Below are 21,004 nucleotides of genomic sequence, written 5' to 3' on the forward strand. Positions count from 1 at the left end.
CCAACTAATCGTTGCGTGTTTACCTACCTCATTTCTTTGGCAGGATCGAGCACACGAAAAGTAAGGGTCGAAGGTGTTTTCAGCTTCAGCTTGGAGATAATGAACCGTCTCAGTGCCAATCAATTAAGCTCATCTCTCCATTATTGAATTTGATCATTATTAAATAGAGCTATCGGTTCGGAGACTGAAGCTCAAAAAGAAGTAGGTACTCGTGATACATGAAATTGAGTAACAGTTGGTTTGGTCTTCAGCATTCGGAGCTATAAAGGATGATTTCGTGGCCGTATGTACAGTTTTTCTTTTCTCTTTTCGAAGCCTAGCTCATGAAAGCTAGCTTTAATTGATACGCCAGTTCAAAAACTGTATTATTATGCACCGTATCCAATTTTAAAAAGGGTCACCTATGTCAATGCCATAAAAATGCATAGATGGCATGAAAATAGAGCTTGTTTTAGGATATTTTGCATTTTCCATGTTGAAAACACTTAATGATTGTGGTTATGTTCTATTGAATTGAAACTGTGTTGACATGAAGATAGACTATTAATTGCAGTTGGAATTTCAATGAATTATTGATTATTATATGATGCAATAGATGTATACATACTTTTTTGAATAAAATCGGCCTCAACCAATTTTTGAGTTAAAAACGCTGCTTTGTTCGACAACCCATTAGACGGCTGATTTTTGCTGTTTTGCAGGTAGTTTGGTTTATCAATTACTATTACAACACATTACAACAACAAAGATAGAACAGTTAAGAGAAGAAGAGAAGACTAAGTTTATATAAATTAATGGAAGAACATACTAATAGCTAATTGAAGATTATATTGAAAGTTGCGGTCATGAAGACTGCCAAAAAGACAGCGAATTCATCTCGAAAGTCACAGAAGCAGACAATGAAGAAAATGTTAAGTTATTCGTCAATAAATTGAGTGGAGTTATTGTTAATAATAATTTCTTAAATTAAAGTCTGGTGGCTTCAATACTAGAGTGTATCAGTGCAGTAGTGCAGAAAATTCCTGGACGCAGACGGAATTTACATTGGAATGTAGAATGGCATCAGGTCGTCTTTTCTGATGAATCTCGATTCTCCTTGGGTGCACAAGATGGCCGAAGAAGAGTTAGACGACGTCGGGGTAGGCGTTATGGTATGGGGTGCTATTGCACATGCAAGTAGGTCACCTTTAGTCTTTATTCGAGGTATAGTATATCCAAAGTCACTTGGAGGAAACTGAATATTTCGATTATACAAGGGTTGTCCAAGTTCCTAGAAATTCTTTTGGGGCCAGTGAAATTATTGCCTAACAATACTTTCAAATAAACTCTGGTACCTAGCAGGTCGCGGTATCCACTTCAGAGGGACATCTATGGCCAAGCGTTTTCATGGACTAGTTCAAGTGACTTTGGAAATAGTATAACATGACAGCGCTGCGTTACCTTCAAGATATAGTGGGGCAATATGATTTCCTTTACTTCAACCAGCTCGAGATTCCAATATTTCAGCAAGATAATGCTAGACCTCATGTTGCAAGAGGTAGTTTAAACTTTTTGAAGCGACCCTTGTGAATCTTTTGTCATGGCCGCCCAGATCCCCTGATCTTTCACCCATAGAGCATGTTTGGGATATCATGGGGTAGAAATTTCCCCAGCCCTCACGGACTTTGACAGCTCTGACACATGAAGTACAGGTAGCTTGGGATAGTATCCCTCAAGAAGAAATAAACCATATTATTGCATCAATACCGAGTCGTGTTGGGGAGTGTAAAGATGATCACGGTGGACAAACACATTATTAACAAATTTATCGAACAAAATTGTAAACCCTTCGTTTTTTTTCTCCAAATTTCAATCATTTACTCCTTGCTATAATATCTATGTTTTTCCAAAAAAAATTAAAATTTAAACGGCTCCTTCTGGGTGTTGCAGTTTCTTTGTCAGTTAGTATAATGCACAATGTACAGAAAATTCCTGGCAGCAGACGGAATTGTATTGATCCAGTATTGAAGAACTTACAATTTCAGTTGTAGCTAGAGATACAACTCCACTATCCAGATAAATGGAACAATAAGACTATAAGACCTCCAGATAACAAACATAGAACAAATAAGAGAATAATAGAAGACCTAGTTTATATGAATGAAAGGAAGAACATACAAATAGCTAAATGAATATGATATTGGAAGTCCCGATCAGAGAGACTGACAAAAAGACGGAGAACTTATCTCGAAAGCCACAAATGGAGACAATAAGTTATGTTACAGTATTCATCAAGAATAAATTTCTTTCGTCTGCAAAATTTAGTGGGGTGATTGTAACTAATTTCGTGAATGATAGAATGGAGGCTTCAATATTAGGGAATAGTAGTTTGTCCTAATGCATAATGCACAAAGTACAGAAAATTTCAGGCAGCAGACGGAATCAGCATGTATTGAAGAACGTACAACTTAAGTTGTAGCTAAAGCTATAACTAAAGGTATGTCTATGGAACAGTAGACCTCAAGATAACAAACATACACAAGAGATAAGATAAAATAGAAGACCTAGTTTATATGGATGATTGGAACAACATACTAAGAGCTGAATGAAGATGATATTGGAGGTCCCGGTTAGAAAGGCTGACAAAAAGGAACTTACCTCGAAAGCCACAGAAGGAGACAATGAAAAATATGTTACAATATTCGTCAAAAATGAATTTCTTTCATCTTTGGAACATGAGGTTCTTAGATCCACCAAAATCTCTAAATAATACACAGTATATTTTATCCTTGCAATTAAGTTTTCAATTGTTGAATTTCAAAACATTCCTTTGCAGCTAATTGTGCCTATTTCACCCGAATTTTCGGTTGGGCCTTCTGCATCAGCGGGGTATCTATTCCCATATCGATTCAGCACTTAACTGTTTCGCCTCCGTTCTCGCAGACCGGAATTCAGATGAGGAAAGAAAACGTATTCCGGAGGTTGGGCGAGGTATAACGTGTGCTGGCCCGGAGAGGGAGGAAGCTCAGTAATTCCGAAACAGGAAGTTTTGTAGCTTTTTCTGGGGGGTTCGAGAGGGTGAACGCTATTCAGGGGGGTTGGGCATCTTTTATGACCGAAATGAAATTTCCTGACTGATGTCTTGGTATTGTTCTTTCACTACAAAGGTGAACGTTAGCTGGCTTTATGAGTGTATGGACTCATAAGAGATGATGTAAGATGAAAGAAGTTGTTCAACGGTTTTTTTTTATTTTCTTTATCGGGCCTAGAGTAATGCAACCGCTTTGAAGAGAATTCGAAAATTATTCATGATCCGCGAGAAATGTTTTTTTACACATTTTCCTCATTTATGTTTTTTGAATTGTATGAGTTTCATAATGTTTTACCGCTGAATGATACCTGATATATAATTTTTGATACAATCAGAAAAAGTCTTATCAATAAATAGTGTTCGTATTAGGTGGCAAAAACATAATAATTTGAATGAAATGAAGTACTCTTAGGCTATAATTTTTAAAGGGAATATTGTATTGTGTAATATATCATATACTTGAATAGGAAATTGCACTGCTAATTAGTAATGTTTGGTGAACTTTGACCTTATTCTAAAGGTTCATTATTGTGGAATATGGAGAATTATTATCGAAAACAATACACCAAAATATATCGACAGCGTTATGGTCGTTAATGAAATTTAATATTAATTATTTTAGGTTCCATAGCATGTCATGAAGCAGGAAATATCCAACAATTATTGATGATCAATGTCGACATAAAGGTGACATGAAATAATCCATATGTACAGGTCTTTATATTTTCATATTTATTATCTTTGTTTCAGGTTTTTATATTTAATGTATTATTGGTTATTGACTAATGACTCAAGTAGTCATTGTCATAATGGAAAATAAATAATGAGAAGACAGTGTTAACTGAATGTTGTGGTTTCACAACAGACCTGTGAATGAGCCCAAAAGAGGCTGTCACTGACGAAAAAATAAAAAAGTAAATAATTTTGAATGACCGTAAAATGAAGTTGATCGGGATAGCAGACATTGTGATGATATCATCTGAACGTGTACATCATATCATCCACGAATATTTGTACATGGGAAAACTGTGTGCAAAATGGGCTCACAATCGATCAAAAGCAACAACGTGTTAATGATTCTGAGTAGTATTTGAAGATGTTTAAGTGCAATAAACCTGAATTTTTACGTCGATATGTGACAATGGATGAAACATGGCTCCATCATTTCACTCCGGATTTCAGCTGAGTGGACTGCATTAGATGAACTAAATCCAAAGCAAGGAAAAATACAACAGTCAGCTGACAAGGTTATGGCATCAGCATTGTCAGATGCGCAAGGTATGATATTCATTGACTACCTGCGATTATTACATAGCGTTATTGGATTGTTTGAATTCGTTAAAAAACGGCCTCATTTGAAGAAAAAAAGTGCTGTTTCATTAAGACAATACGACGTGTCACATGAATTGGGCTTAGACTTGCTTCTGCATCCACCGTATTGGCCAGATCTGGCCCCCTGTGACTTTTTCCTAATCTCAGACCTCAGGAAAATGCTCGCTGGAAAGAAATTTAGCGGCAATGACGAAGTTATCGCTGATTTTGAAGCGAAAGACAAAAAAGCCCTCGAAGGCAACTATGTTCATTAATAAAATCGAATTTGGCCAAAAAAAATGTGTTTAGTATGGTGGACCGGGGACTTTTCAATTGGCCTGTCACCTTAAGAATTTTTGGGATTCAGAAGTCTCAGAATATATAGGTTGGGGATTCGAATCAGTGGCCCTGATATCTTTTTCTTGAAATTCTCCAACAATCCTGTTCTTACTCTATAATCTCCAGGGGATCCACCTTTTCTCAATGATCAATTCAGTTAATTGAAAGATAAAAAAATAATATCGTCAATAAAGCTCACTTGTCGTTGAAATTGCTCCGTCGGCATCTTCATAATGAGTATTGTATCATCTTTCTTCCAATTGAATGGGAGAAAATCCATCAGACAAGCTTATAAGAACACTCGATATCTTTTCATTTTGGCGTTACGTAGGAACAGATAAATTAAAACAGAAAACCAATATCGCAGGAAATCTGTGATCGAAAGTAATAATAAATTTCTAATAAATGTTCGCGACCCGATTCCGCAGTAGAGACGTCGATAACTCGGCACTTTATCGCTCCATGCACAACAGCATTAATCCTTTTATATACCGTTGTCCTTAATTACTTCTACTACCACATGAAGCTCGTGAACCTGAAGTCCTTAACAGGAGTACTTTGAACTAGACTTCGCGTTAACTTTATCGACTTCACGTCGAATATTCATTTATTCAACAATCGCATTAATTTTACTTCGTGTTAGGCAAGGCGTTTAAAATCAATATTTCTATAGCTTCATAAGAGGGAATAACATCCCTTGTATCTTTAGGAATTAATCGAGTTCATTTATGTATTATGAATTTCTAATGAGAAAGTTATACAGCAGGAGAATATTCAGTAAGCATTCATGCTTTGGTCTTCAAATTTTATGATTAGTAGTATGTATACTAGCTGACAAAGATACTGCAACACCCAGAAGGTTCTGTTCAAATTTTGATTATTTTTTTTTGTAAAACATATCTATGTTTTACCAAAAAAAATAATCAAAATTTAGCAGCAAGAAGTAAATGATTAAATTTGGAGAAAAAATCGTGAAGATTTTTTCATGTGAACAATTTTTGTTACTTAAATATTGTAAGTAGTCGTTTTTTGCAAGTTTTTAAAATTTACAACAAACCAGCTGTTCGAGGAGATCCAAAGCCGATGTTTAGTTTTTCTTTAAATTCCTAGAGCTCGTGTACGCGGAATTTATCGCCAACTGAGTGAATTTCATAGAGGTCGAATTATTGGTTGTCGAAATACAAGGTTGTCATTTAGAGAAAATGCTTACCGTACGAACAGAAATCCAACTACTGTTATGAGATGTTGTCAAGCGTGGTATGATAATGCCCAAATTCGAAGAAGTTCAAGATCGACGTCTATGACTTTAGTGACCGATCTGCGACAACTCGATCTTTGGCTGATGAGTGGTTAGGAAAACTAGTTCATCCTGTGACTGTCCAAACGGTTTACCGCTAGATAAGGTCTTTTAGACTGCAGTATTATCGACCCCATCTCTGACGGTTGAGAATCGCCGGCAACGATTACAGTGATGCAGAGAACGTCAACGTTGGAATGTGGAATAAGTAAGAATAACAAGGTCTTTTTAATCTGGGTTCTCGGCCATTCGGGAATTAGAGGGAATAAAGCGGCCAACATACTCAACACATACTCAGCACAAACTCCTTTCATCAACCCGGAACATTCCTGTGGAGTAGAGAAATGTGCCTACAAAAAAGAGTTTCAGGAGAAGGAAGAAACACTCTGGCGAAATCTTTCTGGTTTGGATCATCCCAAAAAGTTTCTTCGAAATTTTGACTATGCGATATCCAAGAAGCATCTGGATCTTAGTGAAATATGCTACACCTCTTCCCTGGATTCCTTACAGGGCATTGTCGCCTGGGGAAACACCTCATGAGAATGGATCTAACAGAAAATGATGAGTGCAGATTCTGTGTGGAGGAGGAAGAAATTCCGGATCACCAGGTGACGGAATACCTCGCCATCGCTAGCCAACGCAAAACCTGCTTTGGACACGAAACTTGTAGAAGTGAGGCTAGCTGGCTAGCAGGAATGCATTAGCCTCCTTGAATCCATCCCATATATTGGAGTTCGTTAGAACTCTGGAACTGAGAGAATAGCTATGATGGGGCACAATAGATCATTAAGTCGCAGTGAAACGAAACCTTATTAGTTAAATCTAATCTAAATCTAAGTTTACCGCCGACTCGGCCAATTGCAGATTTCTTGGCTATTTTGTCTAGAAAAGTGTATAATGAAGGCTGAAAAGCGGAATCCAGCAACAATCAGACGGCATATTTCAAGTAAATTCATGTTTAAACGGTCCAAGGCTTCATGGAGATGTATCCAGAAGCTTATCGCGTATTGCTAAAGACCATGTACCTGTATATGTTTTTTATTTGAAAAAAACTGCTGTTGTTTATAAAACTTCTAAATGAACCTGTCATGAAAAATTATCAAAAACCACCTGTTACTTGGAGCATGAATGACAAATGCTCGAAAACTCCTAACTTAGTGATTTCCTCATTTTTTTCATAAAATGATATTTTCTCTTCATTGATAGAAAGTTTACAAACAGCCTAAATCTCCTTTATTGATTTGCGGTTTGACCTAAAACATTCTCGATCGAATTTTCCTATCAGACCAAACCGAATGACATATCCCACCTTAATATTTTTTCTCAAAATTTCAACGAACCTATAACCGACCGGGTGGTTTTAATATCTGGCCCGGGCACCACACACATAATTTAACAAACCTTTCGGCACAGATGTTCCTGCTTGGCCACCGCTTCTGCTCCCTGCATTATCGCCGTTGGAGGACGTCGATCCATCACTGTGACGACGCTGATTCCGTACCTTCCTCCGTTTCTTCTTGCGGTATTGTTGCCACTGGGACGGTTTCTGCGAGGCTTCGGTGGCGCTCTGCATCGAAGGGGATGATCTGAATGAAGATCGCATGAATTAGTTATGGTGGCGAGTGAACCTGAAAGGATTTCACAGGTTCTGAGCCCGTTGTGGGTTTCTCTTCTGAACTGGATATGATTTTGAGTTTGAAGTAAATTGCCAATTTTTTTTTTATAGATTCTATCGATGATAAGATTAATTGATTAAACTTTCTAGGCATATTTTAAAATTAATATGCAATCTTTCTATCTATTCCCTGCATTGTCTTCCGAACATTTCTTGTCATTGAATAAATATAATTTACTGCATTAGTCTTACATATTTACGTACCACGTGAGCACCTGGCGAATAGATGATACCACTAGTGCCATAATACATTTTTCCTCGTTTGTGCTAGTCTTCAGAAAGTAAGTGCCAAAATTTTCGGAGTTAAATATGGATTGAGTTATTGTTACATAACGCTACATTTGTTTGAAAAATAGATGAATAGAAGGAGTTAAGTGTGTTACAAAGCAAAGCAATGGCATGATAAGTGTTATTCTGAGACTGCTACATCTACAACAATGATTGAAGGTGGTATGCTGACTCTGAATCTAGGCGAAGAACCACGGACTATTCTGAACGCGCTGATCGCTCAAATTCAGCAGTTGATTCAGAAAACATGAAAAGAGTCCACGAAACAATTTTTTCCTACAACTGCTATGAAAAGTAGCGTATTCTTCATAGCTTACTTAATTTTAAAACTATGTCTGGCTCATACTGTAGGAAATATTGTTTCTCACGGCACTATGCCCACACGTCGCTTGGTAGACCAATGAAATTGGGGTTTTAAGTCGTTTCTATGGAAACGCAATAAATTAGCACATACTGCCAACGAAGGCCATTTTGATTTGAATCAAGTCCATTACTTGAATTATTGAAATTTGTGCAGTTGTAGGAAAAGTATAGTGTGCAACATGTGGAGAAAGTCTTTTTCTCGCTCGTGTGTTTGTGGCACGAGCCTGAAAGGCGAGAAAAGTTGGACTTTCCCCACTTGTTGCACAATATACTATTAGCGATCGTTAATTGAAACTGCTTGAGATAGCGATGAAGGTGAATATATGATATCAGAAAGCAGTATATCCACTATTTCGCTTGGACATTCGTCCATGAAAAAGCTTTGCAGAAGCTACGATGCTCTCTTGTGATCTTTTTGAACGCACGAAACTGTATCCAATATGTGACAAGGGGTAAAGGACCGGGACTTTCTGTGGAGGATAAGACGGAAAGTGCCTTATGTAGGCTCGGAATATGTCAAGGGCTATAGGGAGAGGTCCTGGATTGTTTATATAACTTGAGTAGAACTGTATTCTTCTTATAATATCAGATCTATTGCCTAAAATTCCATGTCATCACCAAAAGTAGGCACAACGTACCTACTGGTCCCAGGTAAGACAGACTACCAAATATATGCAGCGACTCACGTGGAGAGTAGTATTTGTCTATACACTGATGGATCAAAAATTCCCGTAAGAATGGGAGCAATCCCAGAGTGAGTGAGTCGCTGAGTCTGAGCGTATAATCAACTCTATTTCAGGCAGAACTTTGTGTCATCGAAACTGCTGCGCACCTGCTATTAGCAAAATGAGACCACAACAACAGAATCAAAATTTTCAGCGATAGACACGGTGTACTAAAAGCACTTTAATCGAATCTCTATATAAAATCAGTATGGAACTATGCCAAATGACTTTCGATTGTATCGGTGCTATTAGATTCTCCCTTGTCTGGATATCAAATTATTCAGGCTTTTAGGAAACGAAAGAGCGGATAAATTGGAACACATTAGAATACTTACTCCAGTAGTGGGACCTGAATCTTTCATTGGTATCTCACATGACAACATGAAAACAAGCAAAAGCACAAACAGAAGGAGAGACGAACAATACTTATTAAGACTTATCTAACCATAAAGATTCGACAAGCTTTCTTGAAGATATGGTAATTTTTTTTTTTTAGTCGAAATAGGCGATACGTTCTTGATATCCTACTGCCTTTTTGCTGACTTATCTAGATGGCAATTCATTTTCAGAAAAAAATTTAAGAAAATTCTCCAGAAAGATAATTTGCCGTACCTTACCTAAATTTAATCAAACATGTGCAGGGGAGTATTGATAGTAGACTCAAGTTTTTAATACTCTCCGCAGACTGAGAAATAGTTCATTCACAATACATACTAATAAAATTTTCCAAATATATGCATTCGATAATTTAATTCAGCAAATTACTTCCTTCAACTTCAACAGAGTGTGAGTTCATAATCTGTTGATTATTCTAATATTAAAATGTTATTTGACGGATTCAATCATTTTCCAGAAATTTGTGTTGAAGGTATCGAAAAAATAATATTATTAACTCAAAGGAAAACTATTTCATTATGAAATTGGAATGTATGAGACACAATCACCTCTCGATTGAAAGACAAAACTGACCACGACAATTATAGTTTCCAAGGTGTTTCCTTTCATTTCTTGTCCACTTAAGGAAAAATATATTTCATTTTGTTTTCATTGGGAATTTATTTTTGAAGATAAATTAGAATCGTGCGGTATCCCGAAAATAATTTTTGGGATTGAATAAAGATTTCAAATAACCAACTTAAAGAAAAGGCCCAGTAGAACGATGGGTAAAAACAAAGCTATACATAGAAAGAACGTGAACACATAACATAATTGAAAACCACAAAACCTCATTTACAGGCAAATATCTGTAAAACTACATTTCCACTAAAAAACTTAATTTCCATATTATGAACCTAAATTCAATATTAAACCATCAAAGCCAATAATTCTAGCTCCAATTTGTAACTACTCCGTGGAGTTGAAAGCCTAGAGCAGAGTAGTCTACAATTGAATTATGCTAGAGTACGATCGGAAAGAGATATTCCATACGTAATAAAATTACTCGTAGCTGCTTTGATATACACCGAATCCTACGCGAATAGTTGTTGTGAAAATTGCAGGGAATGAAAATGATATCCGGAAGAGCTTCAATTTTCTGGTTTCATATACATTTCCAAATTGAATTTTCCATTTAAAATTCTTGTAAATGCATATTCCCATAATACAATTTTAATGAAAACTATTTTTTTTTTTCATCAAAGTTTTTCTTTTTCTAATTGGAAGTAATATATGAAAGGAATTCACATAAATATTTTTACTGAATGTTAAATATAAAATACGGAAGTGATTTTAATTCAGTTCACTGATGAATATGTGATATAGGTAACTAATACCTACTTCCTTGATTTCAAGAAGTATTTCAAATTGAAAAAAAAATGTTGAAGCAGCAATATGTGTTCTGAATAATATAACACCCAATTCAATAAGACTTTTTTCTAAAAATTCGACTTTATTCGTTAATATAGCAACCTGGAGCTAGAGTGGATAGGAACTAGGAAGGAACGGTCCGATAGGAGCCCCAATTTTACTACTTCGGATTTTTATGCCTGGAACACATTCAAAGAAAAAGTTCATCAAATACGGGTTCAAACTCCAGATGATCTGATTAATAGAATCAAAATGTGTTGTGCACAAATGAGTCAAAGGGGTTCTGAACTACGCAGGGACGGAGCTAGCAATTTTGGCGCCTGAAGCAAAGAATTTTTTGGCGCCCCTACTGAAAAAGTATCAAAACACCCCTCTCACCAAAAAAATATCACCTGCCTCAATGATAATTCGCCATTTTTGATTTCTCTAGCAATTTCGCTAATCGTTTCTATCTAAAGTCGTTTCCACTGGGTTTCTTTTTTTTTTCGGACATTTTTACCTACAACAAATTCCTGGATTTCTTCGATGCCGATGAACAATGCGTAAGTAATATATCTGATTCTCACATTCACAATCGAAAACACACGATCGATGAAAGATTACCTATCACACCACAAGATACAAAGGGCGGTAAGGCATGCACAGCTTCGAAAACTAATGAGTTTTAAAACATATGTTCCGCTGAATACATTTGGCATTTATCAGTTACTACTTTCGAATTCATAATCATAGGGATTTTCCATATGTTGAAAGTGTAAACAATTTCCATGTAATTCGAAGTGTTGTTTTTTGTCTTTGTGAAATACATTTCATCCCTCATTCAATTAGGGTAATAGGGAATGCTGCTTATATTGGTTGGGTTGCCATGTGTTATTTATCGAACAGGCGGTTTAGTAAAGACGGTTTGGAGGTTTTTATTGCAGGGAATGTTGATAATCGCAGCAAAGCGGACCAACCTCATGTTGGTTTCAAGAATCAAGACTATATTTTATCAGAAATATGAAAGGGTGGCCACAAACTAGGCAGAATTGCCGCCCATCGAAAAGAGGCGCCTGAAACAGTTGCTCCACTGTTTCACCCCTAACGCCGGCCCTGGAACTACGCAGGGTTGAAGAGTCAGTACGAAAACTATGTGTGAAATGTATTGAACAAGGCGGTAGACATTTCAAACATTTGCTATGATTTAATTGTTTAATTATTTATTGCGAGTTTTTTCAGCATTTTGTTCCCTTCCTCAACTTTTTTAAATATGTAGATATCAAAGGTAATGTAATTTTTAGTGACAACAGCTGTCAAGTTTTGCCGCTGGTAAACTCGAAAAAACTGCTGATAGGTGCTTTCAGTTTCCATGTTTGGCGTTTGTAATTGGCGGAAATTAAGACGAGGAAAATAGTCAAAACTAAATGATCGGATTCTCAAATAAGTAGGATCCATTCAATAAAAAATGATTCGGTAAATAGAAGTGACAGTTACAGCACATGTCTCTTATGCAACATCGTTTGTCTATTGCAAAAGAAGCCTACGTTTCACTTCCTATTGCTGACAGATAAACCTGTGTTGAATCGACTGCGTTTCCGGCAGTAATTTGTGGAATCGCCGGAATCCCAAGTCCTCCGGTATTGATTCAACTTCGGTCCAGAATTACTTCGTTCTGAGATGTCTGATTTCGGTATTGCACAGAATGCCTGGACAGTTGTATCAGTTGCCCATCAGGAGGGATCATGAATACTCGGTATCTGTTTATATTGATAAGGGGATCAGCGCAATATATCTCGGGCGGAGATAGTTCCGACAGATAGGAATGATTTATTTTCAGAACTTTTGGTTTATTATCACTGATGTATTACCGCGTTACTCAATGAGTTTCTAGTTTCTAGCGCACAGATGGAACCACCAGTGCCCTACAACTTTTTTCTCGGTAATACAAATCTTCGAAAGATGCCTGACAAAATTCCGATGGAGTTGAGTCAGGATCGAGGTATTGGATATTATGTCACGCTACTTTTATGTTGTTCGAAAAATGAATGGAAATGATTTTGGTACATAGGCGTACAACTTTAGTTCCGCTATTTTTTTCAGAAATTCGAGGCTTTATTATAAAAAACTGGTTAGACATTTATGATTCAAAGCATTGTCCATCGCTGGCCACTACTTTCTCCCATCTTTCGGGGAGCGTACGAATCCAGCAATGAAAAAAGTGATCATCTTTTGAAGCGATCCACGAATCGATCCAATTTTTTACTTCTTCATAAGTGCTGGTCAGCCAAGCCGTGTGCCATTGATCGAAACAAATGATGGTCCGAGGGAGCAACGTCTGGAGAATACGGCGGGTGGAATAGGACTTCCTATTTCTACGTTTCCAAGAATGTCTTGACCACTTTGGCAACATGCTGTGAAATCACTTTATCATGTCTTTTGTTGTATTGCGGCCGTTTGTCTTTCAATGCTCGGCTCGAACGCATTGATTGCTTTAGAAAACGATCGCCTTTGATTGTTTCAGTCGGTTTCAGCAATTATTAATATATTACGTCGAGCTGGTCCCACAAAATACTGAGCATGACCTTGGAATCGTGAATATTCGGTTTGGCCGTCGACGTGGAAGCATGGCCAGGATATTCCCATGATTTTCTGCGCTTGGGATTATCGTAATGAACCCATTTTTCGTCACCAGTCACAATGCGATGCAGAAATCCCTTCCGTCTTTGCTTTGCAAGTAGCTGTTCACAAGCAAACAAACGCTGTTCAACATCTCTTGGCTTCAACTCGTACGGCACCCAATTTCCTTGCTTCTGAATCATTTCCATGACTTTCAGGCGTTTTGAAATGGCTTGTTGAGTCACTTCCAATAATCCTGCCAATTATTGTTGCGTTTGACACGAGTCTCCGTCAAATAATGCCTCCATTTCTGCATCTTCGAAAACCTTCTCTCTTCCATCGTCTTGCTGGTCTTCGTCGTCAAAATCACCGTTCTTGAAGCGTTGAAACCACTCTCGAGACGTTCTTCCACAAATAGAGGCCTCATCATAGATACTTCGATGAGCCTCAGCCGTAAATGATGCAGACACAAATAGACTAAAATTTGGATGGCGTTATGTTTACAAATACTTAAGCTTATTGTATGATCTCTACGATTTATTTATTTCGACAACAATCTGCCGCTATTGCAGAACGCGGAAGCAAAGTTGTACACCTAATATATGAAAAAAGACAAGAAACACAAGAGTAGAACAAACCAATAAGCTGGTAAAGATGTATAATTCACAAATAATAATCATTAATTGAAAATGTTTACTATTGTTCAGCAAAACAATTGTAATTTATAGAATGAATAAATGGAAATAAATTAACTGCAATTTTTTCCACCTGTAGTGCACCCTGCAAAAATATCTCAACCTCACCTGCGGAATACTTCCGGTTCACAAATTCCTTCAGCCAGCTCGTCTCCATCGTTTTCCTTCGCGAGCTGTGATTGCTCATGTCGCCATCTGATCCGCGAAATTACTGTTCTAACAGAATTATCATCGTCCTCGGTTGAGGGAAACGATATTCGGTAAGAAGTAGGCGTACATGGGGTAAGCGTCGATTTTCTGCTCTCAGATGACGTCTTTCCATTTAGATAGTCGCAATTAGACTCGTTCTCCGAAGATTTAACAGAACTTCCCGCCGAGTTGGCTTTGTCCGGAGAAATCTGAGAGGGAAAATTAAATTTACAAGGGTAATTTGGAAATAATAAAATGACATAAATACTGAGGGGAATGGGCTACGATCACATAAAGGAATCCTTAAACATATGCATTTTGCTCTATGTTTAAGAAACTTTTAAAACTACTCTACAATGTTGATATTCTTTTTACTCAACATTTATTACCCTCGACTTGCATAAAACTTCGATTTTCCGTATGGAACAGTGTATATTATTGATTTTTTAGCTCCGCCTGTTAATTATTTTTGCATATTTTAACTTATATTTAATGAAAGAACTATTTCCAGTTTCTAATGAAATTCTTTCTTCTCCAATGTCAATAGTGTCAATACTTCGAAATTATAGCAAGAATATACAAAACGCATCCTGTTCACTATTCGGCACACCCGCTTATCGACATTCATTACAATGACTCAATAAAACACGGTGGTGACAAAACGTTCAAATTGAGCCTAAAAATGCCGAATGGAGCGGGGCTTAAGCATAGAACTTAAGAACACGATTGACTAAACTAACACTTTGTCAAAATTAAAATTATTTGGCCGATAGTTTTGTATATAGAACAAATTTATTCAGCTGAAGAATACCTACTACTACTACTCAAAAATGGGCCTTACATTTCGAATAAATCCCAAAAATAAGTTAAACGGAGAATGTAAGCAAAAAGTCGTCATATTTAGGCTCAGAAACCAATCAAAAACGGAACAATTCGTGTCGCCATTGTGTTTTATAAAGTTACTGTATCGTTCAGAAACTTTTGCCGCTATCTGACGCTTATATTGTGAGTTGGTCAATTCTAGTGTGACTGCCGGCTTACATATTTCACGACTTTTGTTCCCAATGTTTTGGTGGTCTTGAAAAAACCTTGAAAAATTGTATTTAAGCGAACAAAAATATTCAGTATACAGTAAAAGTTCCTCATTTTGATTCGTGTAAAGGAAAATCTTCCACCTTTCTCCTTTTTTTCTCAGAAGTTATTTATTTACTTGTGCCATATTCGGAACAGTTCGCAATAAAGGCTAAGCTATCTGTTACGTCTGCAAGTTTGACTTGAAATGTGTGCTGCAATAGTTGTATATTGTGTAGGAGATCATTATTAGCCAAACAATCTGGTGGCTATATACTGGCTGAATTAGAACTTGCAGAAATTTTAAGAAGATCTCACGTGATACCTAAAAAGCAAGTTTCATAAATCGTCTGGACAAAAAGTCATCCATATGGTTTACAGATGGATCAAAAACAGAGAAGGGCACCGGCATTGGGATATATGGACCTAGACTGAGGATCTCTAAAGCCCTGGGAAGTGAGCCCTCGATTCTACAGACCGAGATAATGGCTGTTTATGTATGCGCCCAGGAGTGTCTCAAAATGAAACTCAAAGGGGCGCATATCTACATCACCACGGACAGCCAAGCCACGCTGAGATCCCTGTAATCGTGCTGTCAGGTGTCTCTGTTGACTTGGGAGTGCCGTAACACCATAAAGCAACTGGCCAGAGGAAATAAGGTGACTCTACTATGGGTACCAGAGCACTGTGGGGTTGAAGGAAATGAGAGAGCGGACGAGCTTGCAAAAAGTGCATCAAGGTTAAGACCTGCTGGACCTGAGCCTTTCTGTGGGATAGAAAAGACCAATACAAAGCTGCGGTCCAGCTATGGGAGTTGAACAGTAGGACAATCCACTGGACTAGCAGTCCTAGACTTGCTCAGGCAAAGAAATTGGTGAAGATTTCACCTACTTACACCAGAAAACTCCTGAAGCTGTCACGAGCGGAGCTTCGGGTGATGGTGGGACTGCTGACGGGGCACTGTCGGTACAAACATCATTTGTACCGTATGGGTAAGTCAGCAGACGAGATTTGCAGGCTCTGTGGATCGGAAGTAGAAACGTCTGAACACTTGATATGCAAGTGTCCAGAGCTGGCTGGCCTAAGAACCATTCACATGGGCAAGCCGGTCCTGGATACCAGAGAGGTAATGGCCAAGGCCCCTAGGGAGGTTGTCAAATTTATTAACGTCGTTGACGACCTCCCTGGGTTTCTATGAATGAGTAGGGTAGTGAACAAAAGATCTGCATGGTCGCAGTTCCCGGAAGGCTTATCGAAGCAAAACGACCCCAGTTCAAATAATAATAATAATACCTAAAAAGCAAGGCCAATCAATTTTCTCACTGCACCACAATTGGATTCGAAAAAAAAAGGAGTTGTGCCATATTTGGCACATTTCATAATATCAACTTTTTCACGGAAAATATGAGGCGAAAATTTTTTGAACATTCTTTATGGATATCTACGTACATTATACACAACATATATAGAAATTTCGAAAAAAAATGGCCCTGATAAGGGGTAAACCTCGTCATTTGAGATCCGAACCTATCCTGGAAATTTGAAGTATCTAGAGTTCCTTATTCCGTTGGAAAGTTTAAGTGTTTATTGACAGCCAAATTCTAATTTGTAGACGAATCCGTCAGTAAGGTGAACCCTATCGTTTGAGCCTTTTCCTATTCAAAATCGCAAATTACAGACATTTTGACGGAATGATAGAACTAACAGATGAGAACGAGTGCTGAAAAATGCCCGCTTTGTTCAATTCATAGCCTGATGCTGTTAAAGCCTCTTTGGTTCATTATTTACCTTTGCTGACGTCATATCCGCCGATGTGTTTTCTCGCTCAGGGCGTTTTCGTCTATTCGGTTTGTAGAAACTTTCCTCGCTTATTATCAACGTGCCAGCACTGCTCGTCCTTGTTTTATACCTGGGATGTGCCGTCGACTGAATTATTCTAGTGTTGTCGGAATTTTCTGAAATATAACGGCTGTCATACTTCGAGGAAGTTCTGCCGGGCCTTCCGTATCCTGTGTTGCTGAAAATGAGAATATATTTTGAGTTTGCTCACGGAATACAAATCACATAGAAAACGAAATGAGAATTTGTGTTGGTTCTGAAAGTTATCAATGATGTTTGGAAATTCGAACATGAATTTAGACGAATTATAGATACAATTCCTGAACTGATGGCCCCGTGGATTATCTTTCTTTTATAGATTTCAATTCCATTTCAAAAAGATGTTTTTCTAGAGAATTTCAATTTGAAATCTCATTTCAAAATTAAAAAATCAAATTACTCGTTGAAAATTTCCATTAAGTTTAGCATAGGATTACGAAAATGCAAAATACAAACTGTAGGTGTGGAAATAAAACTCAGAGAAGAGGAACGGAGACTTTAGAGATTCAAATGAGAAGAAAAATGAAAATCACCTGATGATTGAAAAGAAAACTAACAACTCTTTTCTGGGAAGAGACACAGAAGAGAAGGCAATTTATGAAGTTAATTTAAATGTAATTAAAGTAAAATACAGGATGATATCAACAACTTCTTTGAAAACGAATTCGATGGAAACTCCAGAGAAAAATAGTTGGAGGAGGTCTAAGAAAGGAATATTTTGGAGCACCCAAGAAACAATCGAATTAGAGTGTTGTAAGTGATATAGATCAATGAATTGAAGCAATACCTTACTGTACCTTTACAATAATTCTTTTCAAATAGCCAATATGTTGGGAAGAAAAAGATTATCTAAAATCAATGTAGTTTTGGAAAATATTAATATACCCTCAGCTTTTTAAGGGCATAATAAAAGACAAATTAATGTACTTCATTCAAATAAGAAATATAGTACAGATCGAATATAGAATATCTTCTAAACACAACCATTTGGAATATATTCTAATGGTTCGTTTATCGAACAATCTGAACTGAAGAGTTATTTCATTCAATAATTTATGAAAATATAATAATAGCTTGGATTTAAAGCACATCTTATATTTCTTCACATCAAAAAATATCTTATTACGTCTCAACTGAAACTTTCAGAATTAATTAACAGCATTTCTACTCACCTAGAAGAATTCTTAGTCGAGTCAGGTTCATGATTGGAATCATTTTCATTATTTGGTGATGCTTGTTCTCCTATCAACAGAATATCATCGATTGTAACATCATTATATTTCATCTTTCTTCTATAGACATCATCGCTTCTCGTTCGCCTATGTCGTTGTCCTATAAATAAATGACAGTTTTCAAATTTGAAACACAGATTGTCATTAATATTGTTTTGTAAATTATATGAGAATTGATAAATATGAACGACAAAAGTAGGCGACCCTTGCAAATTCCATCATGGCATATACCTTACATGGAAAAACACCGATTGTATGAACTCTTTCACGAGTTAGCCAGAGAACTTACCATACAACAACCAGAAGATCATGTGTCATTCATCAAACAGATATTATTCAACACATACCAGAACAGAGACAACACTAGAGTAGTGATGATCTGTCCACCGAGAACAAACTGTGATAAAGTGGCCTTACGCATTTCAAGTACAACAAGACAAGTAGTTATCACGAAAGATACATTAGAAAAATTCGCGAAAGCTGCAAAGAGTACCTTGAAACCTTCCCAAGTGGCTAGAGTTATATCCAAATTGGTTCGCAAAGATGACGCTTACAAAAACGGTTGGATACTGGTCAATTGTCTGAAGAATGAAGCTGAAGCTAAGGCTTTGATCAAGGCTGGAATATTGCCAACTCATTGCTTATTTCTAGTGAGTCCATTCTACCCACCGATAGATCAACTAAAATACTGTGATGTTCCAGAAGATTGGCCTGAAGACAGACGTCAGTTGCTTGCTTTGAAGAATATCTTCAAAAACATCCTACATGAGGTTCACTTAAAGCAAATGTCACCTGATGAAGTGGCTAAGACTTGTATTGAACTAATGAAAATACGAGGAGGGAAAATATCAATCACTCCAAGAGTTCTCATAATTGGTCCTAGAGGTTCAGGAAGGAAAACACAAGCGAAGCTTCTAGCTAAAACACTAAATATCGTCCATATAGACTTTGAATATTTATTATGTCAAGCATGGGTGTCTGAATCTGATATAAGTGCAAAGTTAAGAGCATGCAAAGAACGCGTTTGTTTCCATTCGGATCTCTTGGTTCAACTTTTGAACAAGAAGATACTCGAAGTTGATTGCTTGAAGAATGGCTGGGTCCTCACGGGCTTTCCGTTCAGCAAGGCTGACTTGATGTATTTAGACTGCGTCGATACTCCCCCCAATCGAATTATTTTCTTGGAGTGCGATCTCAAAGTGTGCCGAGAAAGGGTTACGTTGAACCGAATCAATATAGACACTGGTTCTGGGGTGAACTTGCTAGATAAGGAAAGGGTGAAGGGCAAGAAGTTAGAATTACATCCTAAGGATAGGGAGAACATCGTGAATTCAGAACATACATACTACTGTGAAAAATATCCGCAACTCAGAGATTATTGTGGGGGTACTGCTTCAGTGGTGAATGGTGATCAACAGAGACGTTGGGTGAATGAGTGTATGATCGGTATTATTGTGAGGGAGTCACCTCCTTGTCCTCCTCGGAAACCATTCGAGGATGAACCTATGCCAGCGAGACCTCCAAAGCTTGAAGATATGTTTGCCTTATGCAAATGTGGACCGTACCCACCTCAAATGAAGGATATGTTTATCACAACTTTATGAATACACTTACAATTGAAAGATATACGCCTGTTATTCTTTATATCTTATTAATAGATTTATTGATATTTTCCCTGATTTGAAAATGGATTTCATTTTTCAGTTAGTTGAGTAGTGTCTCGGTATATTTTACATAAAATATCTTTTCTACAAAAGAAATTATTACGTGGTGACAAGATATCAGTTGACGTCATCTGATATATTCTCTAAAGTGAATTATTATTCTAAAATGATAGATCATTAATGGAGCTTAACATTATCATACATTTTCGCATTGTTTTCAAAAAATGAAACTTTAAGTTTGTATTCATACTGTGCATGAGGTTGAATTTCTCAGAGAGAAGATGCTTCAAATAAAGGAATAAAGGTATTTCAAATTTGGAGTGAGTCCGTTTCACCTAAGCAAATCTGTTTGCTCCTTGAACCTGTGAATAATCTCTATCTCTAATATTCTCTAGTGGAAGATATTTCAGAGCTTGTTGATTGATGAAGAGAAAGAACCAAAAAATGAACATTTTCTTGAGTCTGATTTTTTTCAGTTGAAAATTGAATTTATCATCTGCACACAGTCTGCCTTCTTATCAAAGAGTCAAATATCAATTTCAAGGTCACCTTCAATGTCAAACTAAATTCAATTTGCTTATTTCGTTGGATATCCACTATTCAGATGTTTACTCTATTTTTACGTTTCTGAAATTTTGACAGTCTTTTTTAGATGCCCTATATATCAGAAACCTATGACACCTACAAAAAAATTGATTATATGCAAAAAATTAAACCTATTAGAGGATATTTTTCATTTCTTCAAAAAACTATCTATTATAGGATACACACATCATCAAAAATATTGCCCCGTACCCCCATCAACT

The 21,004-nt window shown here is 37.0% G+C and overlaps 2 protein-coding genes across 3 annotated transcripts in view; one reads left to right on the forward strand and one right to left on the reverse strand.

Moving 5' to 3' along the window:
* The window catches only part of LOC123677030, a 180,525-nt gene that overhangs the window by 151,211 nt on the left and 8,310 nt on the right, over window positions 1-21,004 (reverse strand). For both annotated transcript variants that reach the window (XM_045613434.1, XM_045613433.1), the window contains exons 4-7: window positions 18,475-18,634; window positions 17,213-17,441; window positions 14,273-14,562; window positions 7,419-7,603 (exon numbers count right to left, since the gene is read on the reverse strand). In XM_045613434.1, the coding sequence (XP_045469390.1) occupies window positions 7,419-7,603; window positions 14,273-14,562; window positions 17,213-17,441; window positions 18,475-18,634 (864 nt within the window). The remainder of the gene's footprint in view (window positions 1-7,418; window positions 7,604-14,272; window positions 14,563-17,212; window positions 17,442-18,474; window positions 18,635-21,004) is intronic.
* Window positions 18,646-20,213, forward strand: LOC123677031 (adenylate kinase 8). The gene has a single exon (XM_045613435.1). It carries the CDS (start codon window positions 18,717-18,719, stop codon window positions 20,136-20,138), a length of 1,422 nt encoding a protein of 473 aa, XP_045469391.1. The 5' UTR covers window positions 18,646-18,716; the 3' UTR covers window positions 20,139-20,213.

Source organism: Harmonia axyridis, chromosome 3, assembly GCF_914767665.1.
Source record: "Harmonia axyridis chromosome 3, icHarAxyr1.1, whole genome shotgun sequence".
Lineage (NCBI taxonomy): Eukaryota > Metazoa > Arthropoda > Insecta > Coleoptera > Coccinellidae > Harmonia > Harmonia axyridis.

What these genes read in the sequence shown, in the direction of transcription:
- LOC123677031 (XM_045613435.1), top strand. Translation starts at nt 18,717, where the DNA reads ATGAACGACAAAAGTAGGCGACCCTTGCAAATTCCATCATGGCATATA.